The 25564-nt window shown below is 39.8% G+C and overlaps 1 protein-coding gene across 1 annotated transcript in view; it reads left to right on the top strand.

The window, feature by feature from the left end:
* The window catches only part of PARD3B (par-3 family cell polarity regulator beta), a 1035739-nt gene that overhangs the window by 432991 nt on the left and 577184 nt on the right, over positions 1 to 25564 (top strand). The window contains exon 4 of the mRNA XM_029225239.1: positions 22236 to 22345. Coding sequence (XP_029081072.1) covers positions 22236 to 22345 — 110 coding nt within the window. The remainder of the gene's footprint in view (positions 1 to 22235; positions 22346 to 25564) is intronic.

The raw sequence follows: 25564 nt of genomic DNA, 5'->3' as shown, positions 1-25564 counted from the left end.
AAGTTATGGCCCTTCAGGGGAAGCCAGGGGTGAATTTGTGTGTGGCTCATTCTCTCACACAATATTCCCAGCATACATTTCCTTGTTCAATTTAATCAAAACAGTTTGGGTGTGTTTACTTCTCCTACCCACCTCCTTCTCAACTCAGAGTGCTCGTGTCTGCCGCTCTGTCATCGATTTTGCATTTGCCTTCTCTTAGAATGACTTCCCCTATTTTCTCTATCCATTCTAATTCCATCCTTAATACTAGGATTAACACCTGGCCCACCTGCTCATTACAAACTCTCCTGGTCTTTTGAACACCATTTGTGTTCCTTTTTAGCCCTTGTACTGCACTTAGGAGGTTTGCATCACTCAGCTTCATACTTAATGATAAAATTGTCTTGCATTGTTTGATTATTTTATGTGAGGTTTCACATATCCCATATTTCCTTAAAGGGAAATAATGGGTTTATACTACTTAATATTGCCTATAAACCCAGAAATATGGGTGCTTAGTAATAATATAGGTGCTTAGCGCACCTAGCATTTGTTGAATTAAATCAAAGTGTTACTCTTCCATTTCCATCTAAACTCTTCTTAGAATTTCATGAATGCAGACAGATTCTCCCTGGCCTTGAGGAAAAAAAAAAGGTGCCCTTATTATAAATTCATTCATACAGCACAAGGGGAAGAGTTTATTTTATACTTTTAGATAAAAGGTTTGTTTCCAGGTCAGATTACATTTATAATTATAACATTTCTTTAAGGAGTTGCTAATTCATAAAGGATTTGGGGAATGCCATCAGGGCTTGTTATATTTGGGGGACTTGTTCTATGTATGAAATTATTTTTGAAACTTCTGTCTGTGTTGTACCCATCAAACTTCTGTCTGTACCCACCAAAATCTAGGTGGGTAATAGTGACTTAAGGTGATGTTTCTCTCCGAATGTTAAAGGGCCATGGCAGTGGGGCATTTCAGTTTAGAGATTCTATTGTTGAGTTGTCCCCAAGGTTAGTCTTTTGGAACATTGTACTCCACTTTTGTCCTTGAGCTCTCCTTCTGAAATTAGAGATGGGCAAAGTCAAGCAAACAAGGCGAAGGTTAATACAGGCAGGCTAATAGGAAACAGATGGGAGTCGTCAGCCCGAAGTGAGGTCCGGCTAGAAGCCTTCCCTCAGAGACCCAAGACAACTTGAACTGGAAATTTGACCAGGAAGGGACTCCCCAAGGGACCTTGCTTCAGAGCACCTCAGCTGAAAGGACAGCAGAGTTCAGGGAAAGGTGATGGGTGACAGAGGGACAGAGAAAGCACGATTACCTGTAGGTTGCCTCAAAATTACAAATTTATGATATAGCAAATAAAGGAAATGTGAATGATTTCATTAACCTGTATAGGCAGGTATACAACTGGAAAGGTGTTCTGAAAAGAACTACTTGAATAGTTCAATAAAAATACACTGACACTAGCTGAATCCCAATTTTAAAACTCCCCTGAGGATTAGGGAACAGATTCTGAGTAGATGGAGTGTTGGATAAAATAATTATTTAGACTTTTTATGACACAATAAAATTTACTATAAATGGTAAGCAAATGACATACCATAGATTTTCCTGATTCTGACCGAGTATTGGGGCCATAAATTGTGACTCACATTTTAGGGTTAATTTTCCCACATCTGCTTAGACTGCCTCTGGAAGTGGTAACTTTGGAAGGACTGACGACAAAGTGGAACCAGAGTATGTACGGTTGCTATGTGACAAGCAGGAAGGAACACATTTACTGAACACCTATTATAGGCATTATGCCAGACATTAATATACATTTACTTGCTCATTCTTTTCATTGACCCTGTGCCTTTACTTTTAACCCTTACTTTCTTTTTTTCTTTTTCTATTTTTTTTTGCGGTACGCGGGCCTCTCACTGTTGTGGCCTCTTCCGTTGCGGAGCACAGGCTCTGGACGCTCAGGCTCCGTGGCCATGGCTCACGGGCCCAGCCGCTCGGCGGCATATGGGATCTTCCCGGACCGGGACACGAACCCGTGTCCCCTGCATCAGCAGGCGGACTGTCAACCACTGCGCCACCAGGGAAGCTCTAATCCTTACTTTAAATATGAGGAAACTGAGACTCAAGGAAGTTAAGGGACTTGACCTACTCATACATGAGGTAAATGGTAGAAACACAGGAATTAGGGTCCTTTTGATTCCATAGCACACTTTTTTTTTTGTATATTTTACCTAAGGTGCATTGTTAGAGTGCCAAATTCTTTTACCTGATCAAACTCCTTTTGCTTTCATTTTGAGAAAATAAAACAAAAAAGAAAATTCAAAATCTCAGAAGTTACCTTTTCATATAAATTCAAACCTTTATTTGTATTATCCTTATTTCCATAATGTGCTGTCTTTAGTAATCACCTGCTCATTTTATTGTTTAGATGAACAATATAAGTATATAATAAAATAAGCCTAATGACTACAGTCGAATTAAAAGAGTTAAATTTTAAATGGTATATTCCTGTGTGACAAAAAGCGGTTATTACATATCCTATCTAATATTACCTGAACATATTGTCTTCAATATATAATTCTATTACTTTATTAAATAACCATGCCAGTCTCTTCTCAAACCAGTTCACTTTTATACACAGCATCTATGCCTGAATTCTAACAGAAATCAGAATTTGCCAGCCAACACTGAATTGGAAAATGCCTCCATTCAAAATTTCCTACAAACGAACTTCAGAAATGCATTTTAATTTTCACTCTAGTGAGACCGATTTAGAGTGAATCTTAATGGGCTGGCGCAAAATGGATTTTGGATTGGTTTTTCCCATAAAATATGCAAAGCCCTGTTTTTAAGTAGATCTTTTTCCTCCGAGATATTGCTCCTTTCCTCTGTTTAACAATGATTTTGTCTTAAAACATTTCTTTTTAAACTTTACTTAGATGACAATAGAATTAACATCTTAGAATTACCAGGGTGGATGGAAAGTCCAGAGGAAGACCAGGTTTTAGACCACGTTGACTTTGAGTCAGCGTTTTGCCTGTAGTTCTCAAGAATTATGTGCAAGTTTTACTGCATTTAAAATGGTTTGCAGGCTCAGTTCTTCAGAATATTGTCATTTGTTGAGCAACATAGCCATGCACAATTGTAACAAGCCAGAACACAGTTGTCCCCCCGCCCCTTTACTTCACAAGTCTGCCAGGCAGACTGAATACACCAGACAACATCCATGCAAGGCTTCCCTCTACATCTTTCTCTTTTGCTTGCTTCTTGTGAGTTACAAAGATACATACTGTGCCAGGCACTAAGCTGGTTTCAACAGCTATTTATTTAGATTGTGTGAACTGGAGCTGAACTTGAACCCAATTAATAGCAACTGAACTTGAACAAACTGATATGAAATCATTACAGGCTCGGTTCCCTGGTCCATTATCCCTGAAGAGATCATCCGACAGCACTCCAGGTGCCTTTTCTATGCCAAGTCTTGGTGCAGTGCCCAATCAGAAAGTGTCGGGGGGATTAGAAGTTCGGTTGCATCGGAGTTAGCTCATTACCACATTTGTGATCGCTTTCACAGAGAAGAGAGGTGGTGATCCCACTGGGAGGGATTGCAGAGAAGGCTTTGTTTTCAACACCATCTGGCACATGGTTGGCACTCATTAACACAGCACAATGTCGATTAAAATAATAATTGTACACGGTAGCAATGCTGCTTAGATAGGTCCCCACCTTTGGCCTCCCAGCAAAGGAAATGGAAGAAAGGGAAAGCTGAGGAAAGTTGCCTCTGGTAACCATGATCACTGAGTTTGCATCTTACTTGGTACCTATACCTTCCCCAATTCATCTGCCTTATTTTCATTTTCATGTATTTATTTATTTTTAGTAGCAGTGACCTTTTTCATTTTGGACTGGGATTACGATGAGCCTGACCATGTTCCCAGTTCCCAAGCACCCGAATTATGGCACTCCAGCTATATATCTAGATGCTCCATGCTGTACTGCAACCTGAGAAATTTGTGAAAGGGCATTCTATAGAGTGATATTTCTTCGGCAACTTGAATTAAATATAATTGAGGGTTTTAGGTTTTCCTCCTTTAACACTTATATTAATGGACTCAACCATTCAGGTGATTAGTAAGACTGAATGCCTTTCCTTAAGAAAGCAAGTGTGGATTTACATTAGCATCTCTAGGACTTTGGTCTGGCAGAATCTGCTTTGATTTGTTCACAGGAGCCTCCTTGGCAGGCTGCACTGTGCATGGAGATAGGAGTGCAGGCTTTCAAAGGCATCTGCTTGGGTTTGAATCTCATTTTACCATATATTAGGTGTGTGAACAGGACCAACCTTCTCTGTTTCCTTAGCTATGCAGTGAGGTAGAAGACATCCTCAAGCTTTGAATTGCTTGAATAGCTGTGGAGACTAGCAAAGCACTTAGAATTGTGCCTGATGCTTGGTAAGCTCTTGATGAGGTTTAGCTATGATTATTTTTCCCACAAATGGTAGCACGTACTAGCTGTGGTAATGGAGGTGGTGGTGAAGTGGACATCTGATCAACTCTTTCTGATAAGACATCTTAATTAATTCCTTGTTATGCTAGACCAAGGTGAGAAGAAACCATTTAATATGGGTAATTTCCCTATAGATATATAATATGTTCATACCATGATAGTTAATGAAGTATATCATTTGTTTCTGGGGCAGATTTTGCATATCTTATACCAGAGAAATTAGTCGTATATCTCAGGGCTATAGGTAGGTGCTATCACTAATGGTCATGTGGTCCTCTCTGGTGGTAGAACCATGGACAGCATGGCCTCCAGCAACCTGATGATTTGCATCCTGTGATGCTGAGTGTGGCCAAGGCTTTTTATTCCGTTTGCCACTTGGGATGTGGAGAAGACTTCAAGAAACTGGCTTTCTGCGGGAGTGTTTAAATATCATTCATCCCACCAAGAGAAAATGACAGACATTTTAGATGCAGGAGAAAGATTAAATGCATTTGGTTGAACCAGCAGCACTAAAAAGGGCTGCATCTTTGTTTTGCTGCTGTTTATCTTCTCCCCAGCAGCGGAATATTGAGCTTCCACAGGCTGTGATTCAGTTATTAATGCCGAGTTAGGTCGGGCAAGAGCGTGTTCAGTCTGCGACACTTAGATAGCAAAGGCAAACTGCTCACGGCCATTTGTCAGGAGTTACTGTGTGCCAGTGATTGCATGCTTGTGGCTCATAATCAGGATGATTCACAGCAACCATTAGACGGGCTTACTGGGGCTGTGTTTTCCTTTTGGACTGCTGTCATTGCCAGAAATGTCAGCCTTTCTCCTGTAGACCTGCCCGTTTGACATATGCCCAGTGCCCTTTCCTTGGGCTAGAAAGCTTGCTGCTAACATCATGGGTGGCTTTTATTATCCTGAAGGAGTTGTCTCCCACCAGTCCCTTGGAGAAGAAATTGGAATAAATGCTCTGTTGTTTTTTCCTGAAGTGATACTCTGGGACTGTTGAGAGAATTTGTGCCACAGTGTTCTCTCGGGAAGCCTGGTTTCCAGATTCCCTGCCTTGGTTTAACTATGCACACACTTGAGAATCAGCAGCGAGATGTCATGGTATTGGTTTTTCTGTAACCATGCAACTGGATCCGTGGTCTGGATTATTGTTGAGCAGACGTGTAAAAAGCCAAGAGTGTCTCTGGGTTTAATACCAGCCCGTCTCTGAGAACCAAGGGTGCCCCCTCTCCCGTCCCTCGACACACATATGCTTTGTATCTGACCTTATAAGTTGAATCAGCAACTGGAATTTCTGATACTTCATTTAATTCTGTGTATCCTGGTTCGGGCTCACCTATATCCCTGCATGATTTCTCAACCGACACCTGTCCCAACTCTGGATTATTGACTTAATTTAACAGGCGTCCGTGCAGTACCCACAGTATGCTAGAGTCTGGGCATACAGCGGTAAAAAGCTGTACAAGCCTCTGCTCTCAAAAACCTTCCATCCTGGCTGAGTCAGTAATTATACATGTAAACAAATGATAATGTCATTGCAACAAAGAAAATTAAACAAATTAAAGGAGCTCTGAGAGGACTGCTCTTAGAGGAGAGGGAGTGTTCAGAACAGAGGGATCAGCTAGCGCAAAGGCTCTAGGGCAGTCTGGATGCATCAGGGAAGATGCAGAGCCATAAAGGAGGCCAGGTGGCTGGAGTGTAGTGAGCAAGGAGAAGAGGAGTCCGGTGAGAGAAAAGGCCAGATCACCTAGAGTCTTATAGGTCTTGGGAAGGAGTTAATTTTATTCTAATGGAGAAATGAGGGCTGGAAGCAGGATAGTGCTAAAATCTGATTTGCTTTATGTCCCTGTTGCCGCCTCTTTGACTGAAGCCCAGCCTCCAGTGACAGAGTACTAGACCCTATCCCAGCTTCTGCCTAGGGGTTTGGTATTTAGCTTTAAAAGTGTTCGCGCAGGGGCTTCCCTGGTGGCGCAGTGGTTGAGAGTCCGCCTGCCGATGCAAAGGGACACGGGTTCGTGACCCGGTCCGGAAAGATCCCACATGCCACGGAGCGGCTGGGTCCGTGAGCCGTGGCCACTGAGCCTGCGCGTCCGGAGCCTGTGCTCCGCAATGGGAGAGGACACAACAGCGAGAGGCCCGCGTACCGCAAGAAAAAAAAAAAAATGTTCACGCATACGTGTGTACTTGGTTCTCCTTGTTTTGCTGTGTCTAAAATATGAACCAGCTTTTCTTCAGGTATCAGAGCATTCCTCCACTATCTACCATCCTCCACCACCGCTCACAGCGCCTCCTGTCGGGGGCGTTCTCTTCTTGCAGAGGCAGAGGTAACCCCTCCTGCTCTGCAGCGTCCCTGCCTGGTCCCCACCACCTCTCTTACTCTTCTTACCCTGTCCTGTGAGTCTCCTTTCCTATGGGCTGGGAGCTCATCTCAGGTGGTGCCCTTGTCTTATTTCTCTAAGTTTTTTCCCAACTTCTACTTCAGTGCCTTGAACATAGTAGGAGATGCATGCCTTCATGGATGGGTGGGTGAATACCCACTAAGAGATTACTTACTAAAATGTCACATCTCCTGGGAAGACCTCTCCAGCAGCAGTTATTATGGTTCTCCCTCTTGGCTCCTACAGCACTCTGCAGTGACTGCTTGGATATCTTCAGTGACATTGCCTCATGCATTATTGTGTACAAGTCAGTCTCTCCAGAACCTTTGGGGGTCAAGGACTATGTCATAGTCATCTTTGTTTCCACAGGATTTAGCACAGTTCCTAGAACTTAGCAAGTTTCCAGTAAATGCCTATAGAAAATAAATGTTAAACAGGATATAAACCTCCAAAACCAGATGGACTCTAGAAGTAGGTTATCAGACTCACTCCTGGGCTAGATGTGTTTCCTTAAGGAGTTTGTAATCCCCCAGAGACTTCCCAAGTCAGTCCGATTTCGAGGTTTTTTTCTTTTTTTCTTTCAAGTAATTTTGACCATGACTCAAAGCAAAAAAAAAAAAAGCATTTTACATTGCAACCCAGCAAACACATGTGGTATAACTCTTCTATAAAACAAAGCATAGCTTTACTATGTGTAACACAATCTGTTATTCTCTATACCATCCATGATTTGAAATGCTGATTATGACCCCTTAAATTGATTTTAAGATTCGTGAATGAGTTGTATCCTACATAATAAGAAAATCCTGCTTTCAAGGATCAAGAGATTTTCCTGAGATGGATTTCAGAGAACGCAACCTGAACTCTACTGGCTCTTTGTTGAGTATTTGCCCAAAACTAGCAGTGACCGTGTGGTACACAAATAAAAAATGCTGTCATTGACAAACAGTCTGTGTACTGTGGGAGAGCCATTGTCATATAGAATTAAATTGTTTTGAATGATGGAAAGTTAGCAGATGTAGGTCTCATAGTCAGTCAGTCCACCATATTTGTACACAACGTTGTGAACGTTTTAGGTAAATGTGTTGCTTCTAAAATGAAACCATGGGCCCACTGAGATGCAGGGAACTTACCATTTCCTTTGCCAATATGTTTATATAAATATTGCCATCGTTAAGTGTGCTCAAATAGCAGAACTATTTCAGTCTTTTTATCTCTTTAAAACTAATTTAAATCTGAGCGTTAAAAGACTGTTTGATACCATATGTTTGTTTTAGATAGGAAACGAAATCTATTCTAAACATAAGGGTTTATGAAATCTGTATTCTGAACATAAAGGCTTATGAAATTAGTATATAGGCTGAGGTAGATTACTTTGTGATCACAGATTCCTCCCATCTTAGTATGTATTACCCTTTGTAATGTGACTTTGCTGCTGTTCCCATTCAGAGGGAGAGTGTGTTTCCTTACCCCTTGCTAAAATGTGTTCTCATATGCTTTGCTAAGAATCCAACATTTGCTGGGTAATAAGTCTTTTTATTGTGGTGTGTAAGTCTAGTCTGAAATTGATGGGTTTTCTATTCAAAGGCCATTTAAAAGCTACTTTTGAAAATGCCCAGGAGCTATGGACAAGGAGTATCACAGGCCTTTTGTAGAAATGTTGGATAGTCTTCAAGAATACAGCCAAAGACAGTCACAAACTGGAAAGATACCCATCATACATCCTGTATAGCTGTGTACATGGAAGAAACACATTAAATGATTTAGCAATGCCACCAGCATAGCTGAGCAGTCATCCTATTTCATTTTGAGGCCCAAATACCTCATCTGTGGAAGCAACCTGCATGTGTATGCATGTGTATGTTTTCTAATCTAGCTACATAACATAGTATTGGATGACCTAGACAAGCACAGTACAAAGACAGTTCTGATAGCGTCCTTTCATGTATAGCTTATAAGGGCAGTTCCTCCTTTTCTGTGTCAGCGTTTTTGGAAAACAGCACTGTGTATTGGTTTGCTTGCCGTGAGAAGACCTGGAGATGAGATTATGACCCTTCCTCTCAAATTAATGGAGGCTTGTCTCAGGAGCCATTTGACAAGTTCAAATACTGGCTGATTTAGATACTGGCCTCTTATCAGCACCTGCAAGTTAATGCTTTTCATAGGTTGGAGGTCTATGTTAAGTTTTGTTATCAGATTCCCTCCGATCTTGGTAGATTATGCTTTAATTTGCTATTCTGTGACTTCTTATCATTATTGTCTATTTGATGCTCTTCAGTTATAATAAATACTAACCTAATATAATGCAGTACTTATGGATATAATGGGCTTGTGACATAAGCTGGGTAAAACAGGTATCACCTTCAAGTTAATAAACATTTCACATTCTGGCATAATTTGGTTTATTCCTAGGACTTGTGCAAAAAAAAAAAGTGTTAAAAACTTACTTGTTCTGTCACTTATAATCGTCATAGATATTCAATCTTTGGCCTATTCTTCTTTAAAAATTTTTTTTTAATTTATTTATTTTTGGCTGTGTTGGGTCTTCACTGCTGCACATGGGCTTTCTCTAGTTGCAGCGAGCAGGGGCTACTCTTCATTGTAGTGTGCGGGCTTCTCATTGCAGTGGCTTCTCTTGTTATGGAGCACAGGCTCTAGGCATGCGGGCTCAGTAGTTGTGGCTCATGGGCTCTAGAGCGCAGGCTCAGTAGTTGTGGCGTGGGCTTAATTGCTCTGCGGCATGTGAGATCTTCCCAGACCAGGGATCGAGCCTGTGTCCCCTGCATGGGCAGGTGGATTCTTAACCACTGCACCACGAGGAAAGTCCCTGGCCTATTCTTTTAATTGACTGAAACCCAGTCATTACTGTGACTCTCAAAATTCCATTTGTAGAAAATATATAAGTGCAAACTGAACTCTGTATTTCCCATTCTTAGGATAGCAGGCCCTCTGTGTTCAAACATCTTTCCCTTGAAAGCTAGAGCTTTAATGCTGTTAGCAAGAATAGTTTGCCCCTTCTCTTGAAGAATCATAGAAACATAATCTAGTTTTGTACCTGTGGCCTTTGATTTTTTTTTTTTTTTTTTTGGGTACGTGGGCCTCTCACTGTTGTGGCCTCTCCCGTTGCGGAGCACAGGCTCCGGACATGCAGGCTCAGCAGCCATGGCTCACGGGCCCAGCCGCTCCGTGGCATGTGGGATCCTCCCGAACCGGGGCACGAACCCGTGTCCCCCGCATTGGCAGGCGGACTCTCAACCACTGCGCCACCAGGGAAGCCCGGCCTTTGAATTTTGATGCATGTTGAATCTGATGTTAGGAGTTACACAGAAAAGTCAATAATGATCCGTGGATCATTGCCTCACTATGCCACTGGGTGAATAAGTCTGCTGGTGTAATGGACCTATTTAGTAACAAGACAGCAGCCATATGAAACACCTGGGTGGATTAGATTTCCATTATCTAATGTGAAGTCACAAAGGTTTGGACAGCTGGGGCCAGTTCCACATCATGAGTAGAATATGGCCCCTTGCCTACCGGATGCATAAGGTAAAAGGTACCTGAGGTCACTGCTGATCCCTGGGCTCCAGGAGTAGCTGTGTGTCAGCAAGGGAGGTCTCAAACCACAGTCACAAATGTTGGAAAAGTCCCCATGCAAGACAAGACAGGAGAAAGTCAGATTTTCCTCTGGCACTTTTATTAGACATGTTCCCTGTCAGGGGAGCCCAGTTTCTATGTTTTCTGGATTGAGCTTCAGTTGATTGACTCTTGTTTAGAATCTTAAGTGCTATTAAGTAGAAACCATGCCTTCCCCATCAGAGGAATTAAGGCCCTGAGAGGCATTAGGTCCCTTTGCTACAACACAGAAGACAGCATTTGGGGCATAGAGGCATTGGCATAAAACCATCTTTTGAGTGTTCCTAAGAGATAACAGTGGCTTCATAATGCCCGGCTTTTTCCAGTCCTTCCAGGGACTTTGAATACTCCAATAAAATGTAATGATCAAAGGTTTCAAATGCAGCTGATAAATCATATAGATTTGTGCCCAGGATGCCTTAACTTGACTTATGGGTGTTTCTCATCTATCATGAAGGACTTGGTGATTTGAATTTGGTACTTTGATGTTGCCAGTAATTGTTTGCAACTGCAGCTCAATGGCCTGAAGGCATTGCTTGATTTTCCCCTTTCTCATCTTGTAAGGAACTAGTGAAGTAGTCTTTCAGAGGCTGTTTTCAACTCAGTGGGAGCTGTGGCCTAAAATCTAGGACAAAAGAAAGGTTCCATAAACACTTCCTACAGACCAACATCACTGCCCTAATGAACCATCCCAAATGAGCTCCACGCTGAATCAAACAGTCCTCCCAAGTCCAAACCTCCTCCACTGGACACATATCCAAATACACTTTATGGTTTTTACAGGGGAATTACTAAAGAAACCATTTGGAAAAGATAACTCCGCTTAATCTTTTAGTCAACATGTTTCATATATTTATAATCTACAAATGTCTCTCCAAAATGTATTTTAATCAGTTCTTCGACACTTGAAAAAAAATGCTGTAGATGGTCTCCCTTTGGAAGCCACAGTGTTATTCAAATGAGATTAAAGTAAAACGCTCCCATTTTAAGACCTTCTAGTAATGTTCTTCTAACCAGATCACTCAGTCACTTTCACCTCCACTTACTTGGATCATGCCTGTTTTCTAGCTGAGCAAATATTATCAGTACCTGTGCAAGGATGTCCATCTCTGGCCTCTAAAATCATATGCCCCTCTGCCTACTATAAATATCTGAGTCATCATTTTATACCAGTTTATCAATTCATATATGTTACACGTTTCAAAATTCTGTTTAGAAATCAACTCTCCCAAAGAATCTTTTCAAGTAAACTCGACTATTTTCCTTCTACTTCTTCCATAGGTTGCCATAAATCTTATGAATATAGATTATTCATAAATATAAAGGATGTTAAGACTGTAAACTAGAGAAAACTGAAAGATCAACAGGCAATAGATCCCTTTGTAAGCTACAGTAACTGATAAGATTGTAGTTAATATTTTAGAGCCTCTACTGGAATTATTTAACATTGGTGTTGATGTCACTTTTATGCTCATTAATCATTAAGTTGCAAGGGTGATAACATATGCTGCATTAGTGTGATAGTGTTTGTTTTAAAATAAATGTTGATGCTGAAGAAAAAAAGTGTTAGGTGGAGCGAAACAAACGTGACAGTAGCAATTTATTTACTTATTGGGGGCATAGACCCCTTTCACGACCCAAAAAAATTCCCTTGTCTGAGACATTTCAGAATCCAAAGATTTCTGAATTTAGAGGTTGACCTTTGTTCCTCTTACTGTGTTTAGTTCAATTCAGCAGGCATCTGTTAAGTACCCACTCTGCTAGGGATCCTAAGTGATTGACTGGGGCGAATTGCTTGCTCTCAAAGAGCTTACAATGTAATGTTGCCCTACCTTACTCTCCCCCCACCATCACTTTCTCTCTCTCTCTCATATTCCTGTTTAAGAACTTGCTTTATCCCTATCTGTCTTAAATGCCCACATTTATTTGTGTACGTGTTTATTATCTGCCTTCCTTCAGCTATTTACAAGCACTACAAGATTAAGACCTTTGTGTGTTGTTGTATCCAGAATGCCTAGAAGACTGCCTAGTATATTTTAAGCATTCAATGAATAAATTAAGGGGAGACAAGAAAAAATACACCTTTACAGATAAGACAAAACAGGATGTGATATACCCTAAAAAAGCACAGAAGCAGATCCACATTTTGTAGGGCTCTCAGGTATGAAACTTGGGGAGATTACTATTTAAGAAAAGGAACATAGATTTTACGTACAAAAGTATAAATGACTGCTAATTCAAAATGAGAAAAAATTCCAACATTTTTTAAAAAATTAATAAAGCTAATATACTAAAGATGTCCGAAAATATGAAAAAATATTTTATTAATGATATATTAATTGACTGTATCTTAATTAATGCTTAAAATAACTTGCTTTTCTCTACAGTTTTGACTGCATAATCTTTAATAATCTTCATATGTAAGATTTTTTTATACACTGAATAAACAGATAATTCAGTCTTGGCTGTAGTATGGTAATAAAAATGTTTTTTGTTTAAATAGTATACGTGATATATAAACATGGGGCTGCACACATACATTCTTGTAATCTGTGAAATGGCTACAGGTTTGTGTCTTACTAACATAGGAATTTTACTACTATGCTACGTTTTTGAATATATTCCATATAGAAGAGGACTTCCCATTTGTCAAGATATCAGTGAGAACTGAATTATCTGATTACTGAATTACATATAATTTTGTACATGGAGTGAGTGAATTTTCCTTAGACTAGCTCCTGGCTTTATACATGTCAAGTCTTATCTTCCAGCACCCACACTCTTCCAATGCTGGGTGCAAAAAGAGCCCAGTCATTTCATTATGTCACCTGGCCTTGTACTTTTGTATCGTGAAGCTGGATAAACCAACATAGTGGGTAAGAGGGATATACCTATATTCCTCCAAGAGGACCGGCATAGAACTATACATAGAAGTGTCTATAAACCACGCAAATATATATAGTCCACTTTATTCAGATGAAATGTATCTTCCACTCACTTAACTGAATCTGGAAATGTTCTTGACCACTCTAGGTTCACCCAACAGAAGGGACAGTACGCTGGAGGGGACATCAGAGTTGAAAGAGATAACAGAATTAACCTATTGCAATTAAGCTATTTACTTAGGTAAAATTTACAAAGTCATCTAATCATGTGCTCATGTTGCTAAGGTTCTACCTGGGAGCTTGTGAGGGCCCCTGAAGTTAGGCTTCATTAGCGCCCCCAGCAAATCTGTATCTGGATGTTACAAGGAAGTAGAGATCTTTATACCTTCAAGGATGGACAGGATTACAACTGATTGCAGTAGTAGAGAATGATAATTTAGGGGGTAGAAACAGCATGCACGCTGAGGTCAGAGTCTGCAAGATGTTTGTAGGCAATGACACGTAGTCCCGTTTGGCAGATACTGCATGGCAATGAATGCAGTGCAAGATGTAATCTGGGAGGTAGACTGGGGGAAACCCATTAGGTCCTTGAATGCCAGAACAAGAAATGGGTGGTTCATGTTGCATGTCTCACATCCCTTCCATTCACCTCTATGATTCTGGAGCCTTTAGTTGGAGTCATTAATTCAGGTATCTTTATTTGTTTGTTAATGTTTTGTGCTTCTTCTAGAGTGTATACCTTTCAGAGACCAGGGCCTTTGCTTCTGTTGAACCTTCACTGTAACTTGGCATTGTTCTTTTATTTAAATCGTTTGAATTTACTCTTAACCTAAAATGACCACTTTTGAATTTCTTCCATGGGCATTGCCAAAATACAGTGTGCTTTGTCCTTTTATTGCTTGTCATTGTTTTTAATATAACACTTGAGACGTAGTGCATGTCTAAGACTTGGCATTAACTGACTTTCAATAGCATGAGAAAATTGATACTGCGATGTGGTTTAAACAATAGGATAAACTGTAGATTTGTATATATCAACTGGATAAAATGTGAACACTTCAGTAGGAGAGAAAGCATATACCCTCAGGAATGCGGCAACAATATATTTCCAACTGGAGGAATAACAATCTTCAGAGAAAAGCATAAGTCCCGGTAAAAGTCAGTTACAAACCCCCTCACTTGTTTTTATAGCAGTGGCACTCCAATTTAAGCAGCTTTCCAAATACTAAAAGATATCTTATCATGTGTCAGCTCATTCATAATTATTGTGTTGCTAGACTGTTGTGTGAATTGCTTGTGTTTGTTCCATCGTGTGTTGAACAGGCTTTTCTGGGGTTTCGCAATCCAAAATGAAAGAAAAACAACACTGTCAGTCAACTTGAACTTCTTTGCTCCTTTAATGGCAATACTGGGAGTCTCTTTTCTAATGGAGTGATATTTAAGAGTAAAGTATTTGGACAGCTAAAATTCTGCTAAAATGTGACTTGGTTTCTCTCATGTGGTTTTTCCATCACGGTGTCAGAAAGCATGTCACAGCTGCTGCATTCATCACAGGCCAGGCACCAGACCTGGTCAGGCACTCCTGTAGTGAAAGTGATGTCTTCTCCGGTACTTTATCATAAATTGCGTTGCTATTGATATCATTACCAATTTGCTTTATAGGTCTCCAGGTTTCAGTGAAGGGGAGTTTGTTAGGCATCAGTGGAAAAGCCCTATCTCATGCCCACGAAACACACACACACACACACACACACACACACACACACACACACACACACCCCTAGTTCTCTCCAAAAGCAAATGATGTACCACTTTCACTAATCTCTCTTTTTTTTTAATTGAGGTATTTGAGGGTTAATAGGAAAAGGATATTTAAATCATTTACAAGAGAGACCATGCCCTCTGAGAGAGGTGCTGGTAGGCCTTGACTAGTGGAGTCAAGCATCTTGCCAGATATGCCCATGTGACTATGGGTTGGTATTCGCCTTTTAGTTACTCAGTTCCCAGCACCCTTTCATTTTATCTTCCTATCCGAGTTTTCCCATCTGCTGACCTTTTTCGATGAAAAGAATTGCTACCACATTGAAGAGACATCATCCCCCTTACTTCCATGCGCTCACCCACGTAAAGTTGTGACCCCACAATGGAAAAGTGTCACGTGGATAAAACTGGAGTAGAAATCAAGTCCAAAAGACTTAGGAACTTAATTTCTCTGGACTTCAATTTCCTTATTGGCTCTATAACTCACAGAGCTGTCTCTTTTCAGATCTGGAAGGGCCTTTGGTATAGCTTATCCAACATGCTTCCTTAGTTACCGCAGAGGACTTGGACTCTGCGGTACAACTCAGCTGTCTCCTGGGGGGCACGTAGTGCCAGGACCACCTTTAGAAGGCAGGTTTCCTCACACTCGCTCTTTTTGCACCGTATATCTGAAGGACATCTCCATACTGTAATGCCAGATGCATTCAACAAGTGTTGAAGTGCAAGATAATTAAAAGGCATTCTTCCAGGTACTGACTAGGTACAAAGTCTGTTATGGAAATGTACTGTATGAAACCGAGATACAGCTAATGCATCCTGTTAATATTATTAATATACTGCTAATATTGCTTACCTGGCAGAGCATTTCTTTTGCTATTTATCTCTTTTTAAGTCCCTAAATATGTTAACCATCTGCAATGCATTTTCATCAAGTGAAATATTTACCAGTTGAGGTGTATTTCAACAGCCTTTTCCCCCATCTATATTTGTTTTGTTATCTATCCTAAGTGTAAGTAGCATTGGAAGGAGAGTATGTTTTCTTTCTTCAAACTAGGTGTTTTGGTGACCTGCTAATTCAATAGCACAGAAGTAATCCTTCAGAGCAAAGGAAAACTGAATCTCTACAAAGACCAACCTTTACCCCTCTTTGCACAAAAATAGTTTATCGTGTTAACTCCAGTTCCTTTCTCCTCCCTTCTGCCCCACCTCTCCTCTAGGCTCACCTCTGTGGCTCTGTTAACCACACGTCATTCTAGATACACTCTGAAAATCCTCTGAAGATTCTTTGGGAATAAAAATTCTGGTTTTCTCATTAGTTTGCATGCAGTGCCATTTGTAGGCCTGTGCTGATTCTTCCTGTTTTCCTTTGTTTACCTTGTGTTTGTCCCCATCACTCATTCTGAAAGCCAATATGATTTCCAGTATGAACTTCATACTCACCTTTATGAAGGCCCGAAAATCTAGTCTTTAATTTCTCATGCATACCAAGACATCTTAGATTAAAAGCAACTCATTCTAGCCTTCAGTGGGCGAAGATTCATGGTTTTTTGTTTTTTGCTGCTGTTGTTGTTTTTCTGAAACAAATCATAACAGTTGCTAAAACCTCCCTATTGCTTGTTCTTCCTCGAGCAAGAAATGTAAGAATGGTTTTAGGTTTCTTTCGGACGCTCCCCCTCATTTGCTTTGTATGCCATTGAACTTAGTCAATGAACTTAGTCATTGCTATGTTCTCCTGTGTCCTTCTCTAGTTTCTTACTCCATTTTTGCCTGTGACTGCTGAGTCCCTCCTTCTTCACATCGCTCTCCCAGCCTCTTCGTGCTTGGGGCCCCCTAGTTCTCACAGGATGCCTTGTCAGTGTCTTAACTGGGACCCCCTAAAGCTTTCCCGGTGTCCGTCACCCTAGGATGAAATAGCATCAGTGTTGATGACAAGCTGCCCGTTTGATTTTGCTCAGGAGAATCATTAACCATTCTTAAATAAATCCCTGCTCCTGTTCACCCTGCAACTTAGAACTTGTGCCTTTGTGACATTTGACACGGGACTCGTGTTTGAATCCATTGTTTGTTTTCTCTGCCCACTGCATCATGATATGGATGATTCTTCTGGATCTTGGTTTCAGTCCCTATAACTGCCTATCTTTCTGAGGCATCTTTCAAAACCCCCCAAACAGAATTTCATATATAACACATCATCTGGCGTTTGAGCTGATTTCTTCCCAAGCACATCCTCTAATTGGGGAAAGCAATCCCTCCAGGGGTGTGCGTGTGCACCATTTATACCAAAGAGACAGCAACCTTTGTTTATGTAGATAACACCTTAAATCTGTGTTGGCCTTTATATCTTGCATGATTCGTTGATGTGCCAGTCTGAGGCTTTTAACTAGCTGGTGCCTCTTTAAAAATTCTTTTCCCCAAACTGGATTAGGTGACCCTCCTCTGGGCTCCCTTCGTTATTGGCTTCTCCAATAAGCCATACCTAACTCCCCTGGAACACTACATGGGACCTACTTTTCTGTATACTGAAGTGTTCTTGTCCCATCTCCTTCTTTAAAAGGTATGCTTAGAATAAGCACCATGATTATTCACCTTAATATTGTCCACCCCTTGTATAGGCCGATGCACAGTGGGGCCTCAAATATTTAACTGAGTGGGAAAACAGAATGCAGCTGTATAAGACTTTATGCTTTAGTCTTGATATTTCTTATTTGGGCTCTGCAACCAGTGACTTTTAAACTATGATATCAAGGAATAATACTGTTCCTTGAGCTAAATTGAGGGCTTTTGCTTCTAAAATCTAATGAGTCTTTTCTCAGTTAGCTGAAAAACACCAATGGGTAGTATTTTTTTCCCCATTTTTGAACTTCCTTTCTACCTCATCATGTTTTTCTTAGAAGCTTAGATTTGTATAGTAAGGCTACACCTGATTTTACACAGAATTATGTTTTACTATTTTCGTTTACATAGTATTCCAAGAAAATTCACTTGACTTGCAGGAGTTCAGCTTTTTTGAGCAGATAAGGTAACACTGCTCACAACATTAGCAAGTGCTATAACCTCCTTTTTCTTGTGTGTGTGTGTATATGTGGGGAGGAAGTGGTTCCTGTGTGAAAATTAGATATTGGACAGTACCATGTTTCATGCATGTCTTATTTTATTTCAGCTTTCCATCAATTCTGTGATGTGATGTTATCATCAGGCTATAAATGATGAGACTGTATCACAAAGCAGTCCAGTGTCACGGAGCAAGGAGAGGTGAAATTCAGTCTATTTGATTCCAAAGCCCAGGTCCTCTCCACTGTCCCGACACTGTAGTTCTTAGTGTCTGATCTTTACTGTTAGGTTATAAACTCCTTCAGTGCAGAGGTTATATTTTATGTACACCCCCTTGTCCCTCACCCCCAGGAGTTTCCAAAAACCAAATGTAGTTGTCTCCCTCTCATTTCAGCCAGATGTACCTTTTACCCTATTATATGTATATATCCAAGGATTTGCCCAAATCATCTTCAGTACTTCTGATTACTTTCTCTTATACAGTAGGATGTATCTTTCCTTGTCTTTAAAGTATAACTCAGTCTCACCTTCAAATGGGGCTTGGAATTTCAAAATTAGATTTTGGGCTTCCCTGGTGGCGCATTGGTTGAGAGCACGCCTGCCGATGCAGGGGGCACAGGTTCGTGCCCCGGTCCGGGAAGATCCCACATGCCGCAGAGTGGCTGGGCCCGTGAACCATGGCCGCTGAGCCTGCGTGTCCGGAGCCTGTGCTCTGCAACGGGAGAGGCCACAACAGTGAGCGGCCTGCGTACCACACACACACACACACACACAAAAGTCCACAAACAATAAATGCTGGAGAGGGTGTAGAGAAAAGGGAACCCCCCCCTACACTGTTGGTGGGAATGTAAATTGGTGCAGCCACTATGGAGAACAGTATGGAGGGCCTTGAAAAACTAAAAATAGAGCTACCATATGATCCAGCAATCTCACTCCTGGGCATATAGTAAAAAATGGTCTGAAAGGATACATGCACCCCAGTGTTCATTCCAGTACTCTTTACAATAGCCAAGATATGGAAACAACCTAAATGTTCATCACCAGAGGAATGGATAAAGAAGATGTGGGACACCTATACAAATGGAATATTACTCAGCCATTAAAAAGAATGAAATAATGCCATTTGCAGCAACATGGATGGACCTAGAGATTATCATACTGGGTGAAGTAAGTCAGACAGAGAAAGAGAAATATCGTATGATATCCCTTATATGAGGAATCTAAAAATAAATGATACAAATGAACTTATTTACAAAACAGAAACAGACTCACAGACTTATAGAATGAATTTATGGTTACCAGAGGGGAAGGGTCAGGAGAAGGGATAGTTAGGGAGTTTGGGATTGACATGTACACGCTGCTATATTTAAAATGGATAACCAACAAGGACCTACTGTACAGCACAGGGAACTCTGCTCAATGTTATGTGGCAGCCTGGATGGGAGGGGAGTTTGGGGGAGAATGGATACATGTATATGTATGGCTGAATCGCTTTGCTCTGCACCTGAAACAATCACAACATTGTTTTAATCGGCCACACTCCAATATAAAATAAAAAGTTAAAAAAAAAAAAAGATCTAGCTGCTTTACAGTTTGTTTGTTTGTTAATGTTCCAAATAGTTGGTCCACTGGTACAAAACTGAACTGTCATCTTCTGGGAGACACCCTATAATACTGTGGCATATTGATTGATTATAGAAATGCAAATACGCGCTATTATAAAATTATGTTTTAAATAATTTAACATTTTGTTATTAAAACAGCAGATACTGACAGTAAGTAAAGAGTCAGTCATGTCTTTAGAGTTGAAGGAAGACTATATAGTGTGGCTTATTTGAGAAAAATATATTTGTTACCCAAGAATAATGTCTTTCTTTCTCCCTCCTTTCCTCTCTTTCCCCTCACCAACACACACACACACATTCTGTATATGTGTGTATATATATATATATATATATGTATCTGTATAGATGTATATGACTCAGCTGAATAAACAACGTAACTGAAATTGTCAGTCACTGAAATATTTATTTCTGTGCCTCTAAATCAACGTATTTTGTGACCTCGGTATCCCATACAGGTTTAACATGTTTTTTATTTGTTTGTCTTTTTCCAATTTGATATTATTGACAGTTGCAGTGTACTAGTCTGGGTTAAAACTCTGGAAACAAACCAGAGTTTCATGGAGTTGGCCCCATTCTCTTTTTAATTTTAAAGATAATGGGTTGTTTCTGAGGATATTGCGTTTAGACTGGCTGGTTCACTTTGTGTTAATGGTAATTCAGGGGCTTAACCTGAGAGGCTCTTAGTCTTTAGATCACCTGAAGGAGGGAAAAACATATTGGTGTGGAACTGGGACTCTATTGTCTAAGGTTTTATGGTACTTTCTCTTACTTTTACTCCTCTTACTTTTTTGTTTTTAATATTTCTTTCAGAGAATAATTGCCAACCATAGAACTATTGGTATGTCACTTGCTTAAGAAATGTTTTAAAATAATACAACTGAATGTATATGCAACAGAGAAACAGACTCATGGATATAGAAAACAAACTTGTGGTTACCAAAGCAGAGAGGGAAGTGGGGAGGAGCAAATAAGGGGTACGGGATTAACAGATACACACTAATATATATTTAATAGATAAGCAACAAGGATATACTGTATAGAACAGGGAATTATACCCAGTAGCTTGTAATAACCTATAATGGAATAGAATCTGCAAAAACGCTGAATCACTCTTCTGTACACTTGAAACCAGCATGATATTGTTAATCAGCTGTACTTAAAAAAAGTTTTAGATGGAGGTGGGGAACAATGTAGTGAAGTGTCTACTAATAAAAAATAAATAGTGGAATGTGAACTTGGGCTTTATAATACCTTTTGGCATAGTGTTTCCTCCTCAGTAGCACATTCATTTCTTATTATAAGTTATTTTTTAAGAATCAATTTCTAACTGAATAAGGGTGAAAAGTATTAGCAATTCTATGTTTTGTTCACAGAATAAGGATGTTGTAGCACATAGAAAAATCAGATTTGTAAATAACTTTAAAATGGATTCACTTTTTATAACTGTACCATATAAAATGAGGTATGAAAAATGTTATTTTAAACTGCAATAGCTCGGGAGTTGGGGAATTACTTTCAGAATATTGATAAACAGAGGATTGCATTTCTACTGTTTCTTTTTTCCCCAAAGGCACACAAATAGAAAGTTAATTTTTAGAAGAGAGCGATTGTTAAGTCACAAACAGATTTTTTGAGAGTTTCTTCTATAGTGACCAATTGTGTGTGAAACAAATTCTTTTCGGCCTAATTGCAGGCTGAGTAGCTGGGCCACCGTCTCTGCTAAGGTTGAATTTCATTTTCTAATAGTATGATCTGTTTTCAGAATTTAATAACTGACTCAAATATTTAATAGTGGAAGCTTTCATTATTAAAAAGAAATCAGGATATATTTTTAAAAGAACTAACTTATTTTCTTTATCAGTTTTATCTACTTTAGGAGAAAAGGAGGAGAATGAAACCATCTCTTTGTGTTCTTAAATAGACATTAATGCTATAACCCCAGCAAATAATTTATTTCAGTGTATATCATCATTCAAAAGAGTTGAGAAGCTCCAAATGGCAGTAATAACTATACTTCTAGCTCTCCTGAATAGCAAATTGCACTGACTGTGTGAACCTCTTCACTTGTCTGCTGGATAATCATTCATTTTAATACTCAAATATATTTTCTAGACCAGTTTTCAATTGTACACTGTCAACTTTTGCATTGCCTAACAGTTTTCTGTTAAGTAGAATGGCTTGTTTTGAAATGCAAGTGGGGAAAGCTGAGAGCTGAAAGATTCTGTTTCCATGTGTCATTCTATAAATAGATGACAAAAGATCATGAAATGGATTAATTTATAGGCATCCTTAGAAATAGAATGTTTTTATATAAAAGCATGTTGTAAACCTTTTTAATTAAATTGCATTGTACCATGCCCTCTCTTCCCCCCCAGGGCATTCTTGACCTCTCACCTCTTGTTTTGTCCTACAGGCACTCCGCTGCTGGTGAGGAGAAGCAGTGACCCAGCGCCAAGCCCACCTGCTGATGCCAAGCCAAGCGCTTCACACCCCAGTGGCCAGAGTCTGAAACCTGTTATTCCAGTAGGTATCCTGCCGTTTGCATTCCTAATGAAAGATCAAAGCGCCTTACCCATAAACTAACTGGGACTTTGCCGTCTTAAGTAAGTGGATAATTAGAGCTTTTGATAGGATATATAGTGTTAGTTATAATAATAAGTAGCATGAGCTATTGCTAGTATATAGTTATAGTGATAGCTATTATTTACAGAGCACCAATTATGCGCCTGGCACTGTTAAAAGGGCTTTACATGAAGTCATCTATGCTTCCACATCAAAGTACAAACATGTTTTTGTCTCCATTTCACTGATAATGAAATTGAGGCAGAAGGAGGTTTAGTGATTTGTCAGAGGTCACAGCTCCTAAGTGGCACAGCCAAGAATTTAACCCAGGTGGTTTGGCGCCAGAACCTATGCTCTTAACCAGCGCACTATACTGTTGGGTTTCCCATCCTTCTCCTTCATAATGCTCCAAGAGATAGTTTATCTGTTTTCAGTATGTTAATACAATACAGTGCTTTGTGAAGTCATAAGTCATACCATGGTGAATGGTGATAGAGTTTCAGGCTACCAGTGTCGTAGACATGTGGTACCAGGACTGGGTTTCTAGATCTCAACATTCAAATTAAGGAAAAATAAAATTATATACCAAAAGTGCTTATACCTAGGTATACCTATAAATGCTCTACTTAGAATTGAGAAGTTAAGTGGAGAATAGTTTCCTGAAGAGACAATGCTCTCCTTCCATATGGAGCTATGGGATTTTTCTGCTAAGTCCTGAGTTGCTTTGAAGAATTGTAATTTTGGTTCATCCTCTGAAATAGCCTGAGAGTTAGATTTTGGATAATGGCTGCGTATCACTGCAATAGGTGATCTTCAATGATGTAAGCGTATTTAAAAGTCTCCTAAAACCAAGTCTCTTCTCCATTTTAAGTCTCACTGTGTATAGTGCCTTCAGAAAAAAAGCAACATTTTTGGTATGTAGAGATGCTAAATGAGCTAAATGGATTCTCCCAGTCTGGTATAAAATATTCTTATCAAGAACCAGTGTTAATGTGTGTGAGATAGGAGTCACCATAATAAATCATGGGGTAATTACTCATAGGTTTGCAGCAATATTTGGGCATGTTTCTTTTGGTAAGCAAGGGAGTGTCCTGAAAGTAGTTTAGATGTAATGTTTTCTCACTTCCCATCCTTTTAAAGAAACATATTTAATGGAACATTACTTTAGTAAAAATCAGGTGTGTGTGTTCTGTTCTAATGATGAGTACAAACAGAACCAGTATGTGGTGTGCTGTGTGTGTGTGTGTTTAATGCCCACTGATTGAGACCATGTTAAGCCTGAATATATTGGATTGGAGGAAGAGATGAACTATAAAAACAAGAAGAATTACATAAAAGAGAAAAAAGTATAATTTACTGCTTATTTTTACGACATTAATACACCCTGAAACAAAAGTGTGATCTGTGTTACCATGATTTACATGCAGAAACCCCACCAATATTAGGTCTGTGTTTCTATCACTTAGGCTCTGTGTTGAGACCAATTGAAAATACAACAATATAGCTTGCCCTAGAGGAAATGAGGGCTACTATCTTTCTGCTAGATTCTGTATCCTTACCAAAATATGATATTGTTGAGTTCCAAGTTGGGGTGTTTGGAGAGGGAGGTATATTATTACTAGCAAAAATGCAAATTCTAATTCAAGAAGAAATGCTGGCACCGAAAATCCTTTTACCTAACCTATGCAAGTTATCAAACATGGGTCAGTCCCTATGTATCAACAGTAGAAGGGAAAGCACATTTCCTCCTTCCCTCCCAGAGTTCTCTGCGGATGATGAAGTTCAGACCTGAGACTCAAAGAAGAGAATCTGGTCCTTGCCTTGCCACAGAATAATGGCACGTCCTAGGCTTCTCTTATCTCAATTGTAAAATAATCTTCATGCAAACTTTAATCCTTAACGTTACAAGGAGCAGGCATTGTACCTTATTTATCTTTCTTTCTCTAGTCCTAAATACATGCAGTGTGCTCAGTGTATGTGTGTTGGACGCAAGACTAATATTAGTCTGGAAAAAGTCCTAGAAATTCTCAGCAATTACCCAACTTTTCTAACTCAGATATTCTCTCTGCTCCCCCAAAGAATCTGCCAGGTGAGTGTTTATCTGCCCTAAGGTCTGGATCACCCCAGGCAAGTGTAAAGTTAGTAAGTGAAGACATTTAGGTGTATCTATTTTTTACCTAGAAGGAAAATGCAGTTTGCGTGTGTGTGTGTTTGTGTGTGTGTGTTGTGTGTGTGTGTGTGTGTGCGTGTGTATGTATGTATTATAACTCTGTTCCTTTATCCCTGCACATCCTAACTCGTGCGCTGGTCAGACCTGATTGTCCCGTATCATAGCCACTGGCTACATGTCGCTATTGAGTATAAGAAATGTATTTTAAGTGTGGCATGCACACTAGATTTCAAAGATTGAAATATGAAAAAAGTAACGTAAAAGATCTCGTTAATAATTTTGTATTGACTACACATTGAAATGATACTATGGTAAACTGGATAGAATAAAATATATTTAAATTTTCACCTATTTCTTTTTACTTTAAAAAATGGCTACTAAAAAATTAAAAATTACATCTGTGGTTCACATTCTATTCCTATTGGACAGAGTAGCTCTAGACCGAAGTAAAATTGGAAATAGCACTAATGAAATGGTTTGAGACCCTTGGGAGAAAGTTCTTTGAGTTGCACAATATCTCTGGGATAACAGTATGATTAGGTTTGCCTGGGGCAATCCTAGTTCATGCCTGTTGTTCTGGCGTATTTATTAATAGTTTCCCCGCTAACTCTCAGAGGTGTCCATGTATGGATGATAAATTATGTGGCACCCTACACATAGCCCTATAGTCACTTGTATTGTTTGTTCAGTGATCAGAGGAGTAGCCTTTCAAGGAAACCATGGGGACATAAGAACCACAACTCTTACATGGGAGCACACTGCAGAGAGCGTTCTGTGTGGCAATGACCTGAGCCCAGGTAGTACAGAATCTGAGAATATGGATTCTTCTCCATCTCTCAGATTCTCCTCCACTTCAGCGGCACTATACTTGATTCCTATGATTTGATAAGCGATGACGAACGTGGGGAACATGTGATAATGTACCCATGTAGCAATGAATATGAAAAATAATTGCTTAAAAAGCTCTGTTCAATTGCATTTCATTTCAATATCCAAGAAGAAAGGCAATG

Source organism: Monodon monoceros, unplaced genomic scaffold (genome assembly GCF_005190385.1).
Source record: "Monodon monoceros isolate NGI ecotype Baffin Bay Population unplaced genomic scaffold, NGI_Narwhal_1 Super_Scaffold_16, whole genome shotgun sequence".
NCBI lineage: Eukaryota > Metazoa > Chordata > Mammalia > Artiodactyla > Monodontidae > Monodon > Monodon monoceros.
This window is presented reverse-complemented; position numbering and strand designations above follow the sequence as displayed.